Genomic DNA, 10,767 nt, shown 5'->3' with positions numbered 1-10,767 from the left:
CTTTTTGAGACAGAGAGCATGAGTGGGGGAGGGGCAAAGAGAGAGGGAGAGAGAGAGAATCCCAAGCAGGCTCCACTCTGTCCGAGCAGAGCCAGACACGGGGCTTGATCCCACGAACTGTGAGATCATGACCTGAACTGAAATCAAGAGTTGGATGCTTAATTGACTGAGCCACCCAGGCTCCCCAGAAAACTGCAGGGTTTTTTAAAATCAGTTGGTGCCAGATAGGACTATTTTTTTTCCCCAAGACTAAAGATCCAAAACCTGATGACCCATTTTGGTTTCAACAACGGAATCTGACAAGCTTAGTCCTGCTCAGGTTTTTGGAGTTCAGTCCAGATTTATGCACGCAGTGATACTGTTCCACTTCAGTGTGGTTTGTAGTATTTCCTATTCACATTGAAGACCACTGATTCTATTTTATAAGGAAAACATTGCAGCAGTGTATTTTGCTGGAAGAAAAACTCAGTCTGCAAAAGTACCACTTTTCGAATAGTGAAATCGAATGATGTTTTTTTCATGTTATGACAGCATTCTGTGCTTTGAAGGATTTACCAGAATGGTTTGTAGAAGTAACTGTACCCCAGGGCACTTAAAGGTTTATTTACAGTTAACTACTTAGAGGAGGGAGTAGCACCAGGAAAATTAATAAGGTGTCAGAAGACAGCCATCGCTGCCATGTGATGATAAACCTCGTCACTAAGATTGTTACATAACTCAAAGAAAAACTAATTCAGTTGACACACGTTTCCATTTGGGATGAGTTCTGAACCTGGGAGTCCTGAGACCTGGTATGAGTGAATCTCTTCATCTTTCTGGGTCTTAGTGTCCTCATCTCTTAACTCAGGAGATCAAATCAGATGATCTTTAAGGCTTCTTTCAGTTCATATAATTTCTTGATTCTGTTTCCTGAGGTTAAGACCTGCGTATTTTCTGGGATTTGGAAACGGACCATGATAAAGGCCTCTGGGCCTCTGGTTACATCAGTACCTTAGTGCTCTCTTTAGCAAACCAGTATGGTGCCCTCCTGCATGGCATGCACTATGCTGGGTGCTGTGAATAGATTGGTGCACAAATGCAGCTCCTCTCTTCAGTCAGGGTTTAAAATGGGGGTGGGGAGTGGACTAAGAAAAGTTGATTTGAGCTGAATTTACCATCAGGGCTGTTTTCTTCCCTGATGACCATGGAGTCCAGACTCCATGGGCAAAGCATCAGCAAAAGCTGTGCCCTTGGCACAGACCAGCGAGTGAGAGGTGAGGCAGAAACAGAATTTGTATTTCCCTGGAGATACTGGGAGTAACCCCAGTTTTCTAGTTTGCGAGACTATACGTGGCCTTAGATCATTCCCTAGAAGGGCCTTATCTCCTTCTGTTATGTCCCTAGTGAACCTAAAAATACCTCCTCTACTTTGGAGCGTTCTCCAATGATGAAATAGGGAGTCTATTGAGTGATATGGGGTATTAATAAAGCTTCTCCTGGTTTGTATCTGTGAGCCCTAAAGAGGGCTCTGTCACCCCAGGTGTCAGATGAGTGTGCCCCACGAAGAGGAAGCTCTAATCACACTGGTCCCAGGGGGCTCTCCATTTCTCCTGGGTACCACATTTGAGCCTTGTGCATCCAAGCCGCTGCTTCTCACTCTTAGCATGTGAACCATTTCCTAAGGACGACAGCCAAAGCCATTGCATGTGAAATTAACTTCTCTCCTTTTATAAAAAGTTATCTCGTCTTTCTACTTTTCATTTGTACTGTCTATTCTGCTCATGAAACCCCTGTATTAAACTGCACTCTTTCTACTTGCGACTCTATTTCCCGACTTGCTTCAGCAGATGATAGCAGCAAATCATATCTCATTCTCAGTCAGAACCAAGAAAATACATGCCAAGGAATTTGCTTTAGAGTCTTCTGTAAGGCAGGGTTGGAAAAAAAGAGATGAGAAAGCCTTGTGGGGGTCTGGGGAGGGCTTAGGTTCTAATCCAGACTCTGCTACCAGGAAAATGAAGTCGGATATTCTCATCTACTAAAAGGGTGTTATAACGTGTGCCTTGCCAACCCTGGGTAGGAAAGTGTTCTATAAACTACACAAATAATTTATAATAGTTTAAGATGTTAAATTTCTGTGGGCTATTTTTCAGCTGATAGCCAGCTGGTAATTGTAACTAGTTTAGAAAGGAGATAACCAAATAGAGTCGTTAGATGGGTTTCATGCTTTTTTATCAATGATGAATGGTGACTAGTTCAACAGATTTAAATTATGTCATAAGTGCTTCTAGAGGGCCTTAATTCTTGGTTACAGGTAACTTAGAGAGAATGATGATGTGATGGGGAAAAGCGTACATTTTAGGAGCAAGAAAAACCAGCGTTTGGGACCCTGCTCTGCTCCTTACCTGCTGGGAAACATTGATGGAGCCAGCGGTCCCACCGTGCAGGTTAACTTCTCTAACCTGCAGTTTCCTAACACGTAGGTGGGTAAAACCACTTAGGGCTGTTGTAAGGATTAAACACAACAAAGGGGAGATGCCGTATACAGTGCCTGAGTCAGAGAGTGGACAGAAGCGTTCGTTTCCCGTCCCCTCTTATCTCCACATTCCCTGCAGAGGAGAATGTGAGGGTCCCGCAGTGGCAGTTTCTTGGTGGAAGAACTCCAAATTGGGGGATTCTAGAAACCAGAGCTGTGAGAGTGTCAATAGACTTAGCTGTTCCTTGTTAAATTAGCCCTTTTATCCACCCTGTTTTAAATACTGGACAGATTTTATTGGTTAAAATAGGGAAGTGTTTTTATTTCTTAATCTATGTAGTCATGGGGCTGTGGCAACTATGAAAATTTAATAGTGACTGTTGAAATGAAGTGGAAGCAATTTTTAAAATTAGTTTTAAGAAATAAATCTCATATAATTTAGATTTTTCTGGCACTAAATCTTTCTTACCTCCTGTGTTCTGGGTAGCATGGTCCACACATGGCTATCACTCAGATTATGTACCTCCTTAGGGATTGTCATCTCTGCTTTCTTTATTCAGCCTCACGGTACTGGATTATGCATAAATCTTGATCAGTTTTGAAGTCAGCACAACAAAAGATGATAATGCCTTATAAGAATTCTTTTAAAAGTTCAGTTATAAAGGTAATTGTGTGACCATTGATGAGCAACATTAATTGGAAAAATATTAGAAAATACAAAAACCCCTAGCTCCCACAACTGAGTTAGTCCTTTTTATTTTTACTTCTTTAAAGTTTGTTTATTTTGAAAGAGAGAAAGAGCGTGAGCAGGGGAAGGGCAGAGAGAGGGAGAGAGAGAATCCCAAGCAGACTCTGCACTTAGTGTGGAGCCCGATTCAGGGCTCAGTCCCACGACCCTGGGATCATGACCTGAGCTGAGATCAAGAGTTGGGTGCTTAGCTGAGTCACCCACGTGTCTCAGTTCTTTTTAAATGTAAATTTGAAATTGTGCATTTAGATATTTAAGTAATAATAGAATCATAACCACACATACTGATTTTTAAAATGTTTTATTTATTTATTTTGAGAGAGAGAGAGAGAGAGAGTGAGAGCAAGGGGGGGGGCGGAGAGAGAGGGAGAGAGAGAATCCCAGGCAAGCCCCCACTCTGCCAGCACAGAGCCTGACAAGGGGCTTTAACTCAAACCACGAGATTGTGACCTGAGCCAAAATCAAGAGTCAGACGCTTACTGACTGAGAAGCCCAGATACCCCCACATGAATTGTTTTATGATCTTTTTTTCCACTTAGCATTATATCTTACCATATTTGAAAATATACATTTTTAAAAGAATTATTTTTAGTAGCTGCGTAGTATTTCACTATATGAATGCACTAGAAACTATTTGATAAGCAATTAGTGGCTTTTCAATCCCTTTGTCTTTTAAACTTTACTGTAATTTTTTATTGTTTATTTATTTTGAGAGAGACAGGGAGACAGAGAGAGCATGTGTGAGTGGGAAAGGGCAGAGAGAGAGGGAGAGAGAGAATCTCAAGCAGGCTCCATGCTGTCAGCACAGAACGTGACATGGGGCTCAATCCCACGAAACATGAGATCATGACCTGAGCCGAAACCAAGAGTTGGAGCCACCCGGGCTCCCCTAAACTGTACTTTAAATGTACACTTGTCTATTTCCACTGGATAATTGCCTAGCAGGTAATTCTAAGTGACAGGTAAATGCATTTTTTAAGGCTTCTAGTACATTTCTCAATTAACCTTCGGAATGCAAGAAATCTTGTCCCAACGAACAATTGCGGCAACAGCGTTAAAAGTGGGATTTAAAAACCCAAACAACATCAGGTTAAACCCTAGTGACTTTGAATTTCTTGCCATCTAGTACGATGAGGTTTCTGACTTTTTCTTGTATTGATGTTTTGGTAAAAAAAAAAAAAATTATAATGAAGTTTTTAAAAAGCACTGTTTCTTCACGGTGCATTCCTACACCTTCTCCCACTTTTCTGTAGGTTAATTTATCTTTTCTCTCTCTTTCTCCCCCCCCCCCCACCCCATTCCAGGATGGAGGTATGATACGATGGATATAACTATGGGATACTGTGTGGGTACACGGCCTCCTCCTTCTTGCCTCATTCTCCTGCTTCTCAAGCTTTTGGCCACAGTCTCCCAGGGGCTTCCGGGGACTGGGCCCCTGGGCTTCCACTTCACACACTCCGTTTACAATGCTACCGTGTATGAGAACTCAGCAGCACGTACCTACGTCCACAGCCAGGGTAGAATGGGCATCACCTTAATAGATCTGTCCTGGGATGTCAAATACAGAATTGTATCTGGAGACGAGGAAGGCTTCTTCAAAGCAGAGGAAGTCATCATTGCAGACTTCTGTTTCCTCAGAATAAGAACTAAAGGTGGCAATTCGGCCATATTGAATAGGGAAATTCAGGACAATTATTTATTGATAGTAAAAGGTTCTGTCAGAGGAGAGGATCTGGAAGCATGGACCAAAGTGAACATACAGGTTTTAGATATGAACGATCTGCGACCTTTGTTTTCACCCACAACATACTCTGTTACAATCGCAGAAAGCACACCTTTAAGGACTAGCGTTGCCCAGGTGACAGCAACAGATGCCGATATCGGCTCCAATGGAGAATTCTACTACTACTTTAAAAACAAAGTTGATCTCTTTTCAGTTCACCCCACAAGTGGCGTCATCTCTTTAAGCGGGCGGTTAAATTATGATGAAAAGAATAGGTATGACCTGGAAATTTTGGCTGTGGACCGGGGGATGAAGCTCTACGGAAACAACGGAGTGAGCAGTACTGCGAAGCTTTATGTTCACATTGAACGTATAAATGAACACGCCCCAACTATCCACGTGGTCACTCACGTTCCTTTCTCACTGGACAGAGAGCCGACATACGCTGTGGTGACAGTTGATGACCTTGATGAAGGGGCCAATGGAGAGATTGAGTCTGTTTCCATTGTCGCTGGGGATCCTTTAGATCAGTTCTTCCTGGCTAAGGAAGGCAAGTGGATGAATGAGTACAAGATTAAGGAGAGAAAGAAGGTTGACTGGGAGAGCTTTCCTTATGGCTACAATCTCACTCTTCAAGCAAAAGATAAGGGGTCACCTCAGAAATTTTCAGCAGTAAGGATAGTCCACATTGCCAACCCCCAAAGAGACAGTGTCCCAGTTAGATTTGAAAAAGAAATGTATGATGTGAGCATTAGTGAATTTTCCCCTCCTGGTGTTGTGGTTGCTATAGTAAAATTAAGTCCCGAACCGCTAGATGTGGAATACAAGTTATCTCCTGGTGAGGATGCACAGTACTTCAAAATTAATCCTCGGTCAGGTCTGATTGTCACAGCACAGCCACTGAATACTGTTAAGAAGGAGGTTTATAAACTGGACGTGACAAACAAGGAAGGAGATTTAAAAGCACAAGTTACCATCGGCATAGAAGATGCGAATGACCACACCCCAGAATTTCAGCAGCCGCTGTATGATGCTTTTGTGAATGAAAGTGTTCCGGTGGGCACAAGCGTTCTGATGGTTTCAGCTTCTGATAAGGATAAAGGGGAAAATGGGTACATCACCTACAGTATTGCCAGTCTTAATCTGTTACCATTTGCCATTAACCAGTTTACAGGTGTTATTAGCACAACTGAAGAATTGGATTTTGAATCCTCTCCAGAAATTTACAGGTTCATCGTAAGAGCCTCTGACTGGGGTTCGCCATACCGCCATGAAAGTGAAGTCAATGTGACTATTCGAATAGGAAATGTCAATGACAACAGCCCTCTTTTTGAAAAAGTGGCTTGCCAGGGAGTTATTTCCTATGACTTTCCAGTTGGGGGTCACATCACAGCTGTCTCAGCAATTGATATTGATGAACTTGAACTTGTAAAGTACAAAATCATCTCCGGAAATGAACTTGGTTTCTTTTATTTAAACCCAGACTCTGGTGTTTTACAGCTTAAAAAGTCACTGATGAATTCTGGCATCAAAAATGGTAATTTTGCCCTCAGGATTACAGCAACCGATGGAGAGAATTTTGCGGACCCCATGTCTGTTAATATTTCAGTCCTGCATGGGAAGGTGTCTTCAAAGAGCTTCAGTTGCCGAGAAACTCGTGTGGCTCAGAAGCTGGCAGAGAAGCTACTCATTAAGGCAAAAGCAAATGGGAAACTGAATCTGGAAGATGGATTTCTCGACTTTTATTCAGTTAATAGGCAAGGGCCACATTTTGACAAGTCATTTCCTTCTGACGTGGCTGTGAAGGAGAATCTGCCCGTTGGTGCTAACATCCTGAAGATCAAAGCCTATGATGCCGACTCTGGCTTTAATGGAAAGGTGCTATTCACAATATCTGATGGGAATACGGATAGTTGCTTTAATATCGATATGGAGACTGGGCAACTTAAAGTCCTTCTGCCTATGGACCGAGAACACACAGACCTCTATCTCCTTAATATCACCATCTATGATTTAGGTAATCCACAAAAATCTTCGTGGAGGTTGCTGACCATCAATGTGGAGGATGCTAATGACAATAGCCCAGTCTTTCTTCAGGACAGCTACTCAGTTAACGTTCTTGAAAGTTCAAGTATTGGTACTGAGATTATTCAGGTGGAAGCCAGAGACAAAGACTTGGGTTCTAATGGTGAAGTGACTTATTCAGTCTTGACAGATACACAGCAGTTTGCTATCAACAGCTCAACTGGAATCATTTATGTAGCCGACCAATTGGACCGGGAATCTAAAGCAAACTACTCCTTAAAAATAGAAGCTAGAGACAAGGCAGAAAGTGGCCAGCAGCTGTTTTCGGTTGTCACTCTTAAGGTTTTTTTGGATGATGTCAATGACTGTTCCCCGGCTTTCATTCCCAGTAGCTATAGTGTGAAGGTTCTTGAAGATCTCCCTGTTGGCACTGTCATTGCTTGGCTGGAGACCCATGATCCAGATCTTGGGCTAGGGGGTCAAGTGCGCTATTCTTTGGTCAATGACTATAATGGGAGATTTGAAATAGATAAAGCCAGTGGTGCCATCCGCTTGAGCAAAGAGTTGGACTATGAAAAGCAGCAGTTCTACAACCTCACTGTTCGGGCCAAAGACAAAGGACGACCGGTCTCTCTGTCATCTGTTTCCTTTGTTGAGGTGGAGGTGGTGGATGTCAACGAAAACCTCCATACTCCCTACTTCCCAGACTTTGCTGTCGTTGGATCTGTAAAAGAAAACTCACGCATTGGAACAAGTGTACTGCAGGTGGCTGCCCAAGATGAGGACTCTGGGAGGGATGGAGAGATCCAGTACTCCATCAGGGATGGCAGTGGTCTTGGAAGGTTCAATATAGATGACGAGAGCGGTAAGTTTAATATTTTGTGCCACAAGTATTGTTTCACCTCTCACGAATTGTAACATTGGAGAAAAGAAGGAATATTCTCACACTGAAATAGAATGACAAATGAGGTTGCATTCGGTGCAGAGATGACACAAGTAAAAGCTTTATCTCAGAATGCATCGGTTTGTGAGAAGACATGTTTATACAGTGGTGCTAACCATGGTTTTCAATGGGAATCCCTGTGTTTTGTTTCTCTTGTTCTGCACTATTACCAGCTTATCTTTTGATAAGCGTAAGTAATTTTCACCTCTGTTGATTGCACTTCTGACCTTCACTAAATTAAAGGCCCTGATAAAGTAAATTACATTTGAATTGGCTTTAAATTAGAAGTGTGAAATGGATTTTCAGATGGATCTTATACACCAGTCTTTCCCTTTCTAGTAAAGCTTTGCTGGAGTGATATTGCAGTAGTTGCTTTCATGTTTCACAGGCACATCTGGCCTTTGAACGACAGGCATTCACACTGTGGATACTCAATTAATATATGGCAGTATGCTTCCGCCAGTGTTTTCGTGATCGGCTAGAGGGGGCATGTTGTGGATTTTGCTGATAAAAATTGATTTTAAGATTTTATTTGTAAGACTTGATTGTTGTATAGAGACATTTTAAAATATGGGGCAAATTTACCCCAATATTTTCATTGTCCCCCACCCATTATATTCACACACACACACACACACACACACACACACACACACACATTTTCTGTTCTTGTTATTGTCATTATTTATCTTTAAATGTACATGTGCCCGGACATGTGCATATGTGTGTGTGTTTCATGATTAGCATTGTGCATTTTCTAGTGTTCTTCAGATTGTAGTCCTCTCATGACAGGGTTTGTGTCTTCTCTATTCTTGTGTAAATGGTAATATTAGCACTTCACAGCTTTCGGGGTACATTAATATATATTAACACACTGCAACACTCACTGGGTGCTTTGCTCCCAGTAAGGATAATGATGATGAAAACAGGTAGTGATGATGAAAACAGGTGTTATTATAGTGATAGAAAAAGAATTTGAGGAATTGTATTAAATATTGGATAGAAGTTGCAAAACTGAATGTACCATCACAAATTTAAACTGTGATTTTTATATACATGTACTGTAATTATGGCCAGTGTAAATTGTAAAATTGGTCTCCATAGCCGTAATGAAGGTAAATGTCAAGAAAATTGTGTTCTGATTTAGCCACACACTCTATTTTATTATATATCACTTTTCATTCCACTGGAATGTATTTTCATTTTTGAAATACAAAATGAGAAGGGAAGGGCAGTATCTTTACCGAGTGTCTACTTTGTAGTAATACTTTGCACTGCTACCAGTGACTTCATGGAATACTTAAGGTGGGCACAACATTTTATGAAGACTTTTATAGTAAGGTCTTATTTAATTCTCCCAACCGCCCCATGAGGTACAACTAATAATCATTAATTCATGAACTGATACGCAGAGAAGATAGATGATTTGGAGCCTCATTTCAAACTCAGCTCTAAGTAACTGCAGTATTCTATGCTATCTTCCATTTAAAGACATGTATGGACTTCCTCATGTTCCTAGATACACTTGAATTTGGTGTTGATCTAAAATCTATTTGGTAATAAGTGTTAAACTGTTTTCAAAGTCCTTACAGCCCTGGGTTCATTGACTGATGGCACTGGCCCTTAGTCACCCTTTCTTTTTCAAAACTCTCAGTCTCATTGTTGGTGGCTCTCCAGTGAGAGAAGCTTATCGTTGGGACTCAGGTGGATGTGTGTAAGGTAGGTCAAACAGGAAGGCATCAGGTGGAATCATTAACCGCTGCTCCCTAGAAGACTACATCAGCCACGTTGAGTTGTTTGTATTTGGAAGTTTCGTCTTGGTGTAGCTTGATGCAGGGAAGAGCAGCAGCAATATGGTGAGAGTAGCCTAGATTTTCCCTACTGGTACCATGTTATTTTGTTCTCATCTTGCGTGTGATTTCAGAAAATACATGTATTGTTTCATCTGATGACATAACTTCCCTTGTAATTCTTGACTCCAAGAGTTTGGTATCCTTTGTCTCTACTTAAAATAAACAAACAAACAAAAACAACAACTCACTGCTCTGACTTTGTTCCATTAGATTCTGGATTGTATAAAATAAATTTTGCCATGGATGATAATATCGCTACTTATATTTTGACATTGCTTTGTTACTTAAAATGCTCTCACTGGTAAACATTATCCCCTTTGGGTGAAGGACTAGCTAAATGAGTTGTGGGAGGTCACAGACCCGTTAGTAGGATATAGATGGACCTAGAACCCACTTGTCTCCTCTGGCCTAACTTGGTGTTCCTTTCTTTGCATTCCTACACATTCTGATTTACTTCCCCAGAGAATTTTTAATTTTTAAAACTATTGCAGCAGTTTTTATTTATTTATTAACAAAATTTTTTTAATGTTTATTTTTGAGACACAGAGACAGAGCATGAGCAGGGGAGGGGCAGAGAGAGCAAGAGAGACACAGAATCCGAAGCAGGCTCCAGGCTGTCAGCACACAGCCTGACGCGGGGCTTGAACTCACAAACTGCGAGATCATGACCTGAGCCAAAGTCGGACGCTTAACTGACTGAGCCACCCAGGTGCCCCTATTGTAGCAGTTTTTTACCCCCTTTACGGATTTTCCCCCTCTCTTAGAAAGTATAACTGTGTTTTTCTTTCTGTTATAGAAAAAAATACATTATGGGACTGGGTGTTGAAATTTTTTATGAATTTCAGAATTTCCATGTAATAATATCCTTAACCATCTTACTTTCTCCCCTCTCCCCTTCTGTTTATTTTAAAATGCAAGCCCAGAAAACTGATGAGGAGTGATTGCCAGGACATGTGCCAGAGGGATGCTGGGGTTGAGGAGAATTTTGGCCAATGTATGTCCAACAGAAGTCATCACCAT

General features: G+C 41.5%; 1 protein-coding gene across 3 annotated transcripts in view; it reads left to right on the top strand.

The window, feature by feature from the left end:
- Positions 1-4,524: 4,524 nt before the first annotated feature.
- The window catches only part of FAT3 (FAT atypical cadherin 3), a 523,627-nt gene continuing 517,384 nt past the window's right edge, over positions 4,525-10,767 (top strand). For all 3 annotated transcript variants that reach the window (XM_047823754.1, XM_047823753.1, XM_047823752.1), the window contains exon 1: positions 4,525-7,816. In XM_047823754.1, coding sequence (XP_047679710.1) covers positions 4,525-7,816 — 3,292 coding nt within the window. The remainder of the gene's footprint in view (positions 7,817-10,767) is intronic.

Source organism: Prionailurus viverrinus, chromosome D1, assembly GCF_022837055.1.
Source record: "Prionailurus viverrinus isolate Anna chromosome D1, UM_Priviv_1.0, whole genome shotgun sequence".
In the NCBI taxonomy this organism is placed as follows: Eukaryota; Metazoa; Chordata; class Mammalia; order Carnivora; family Felidae; genus Prionailurus; species Prionailurus viverrinus.
Note: the sequence above shows the minus strand (reverse complement) of the source record. Positions and strands in the feature narration are given on the sequence as shown.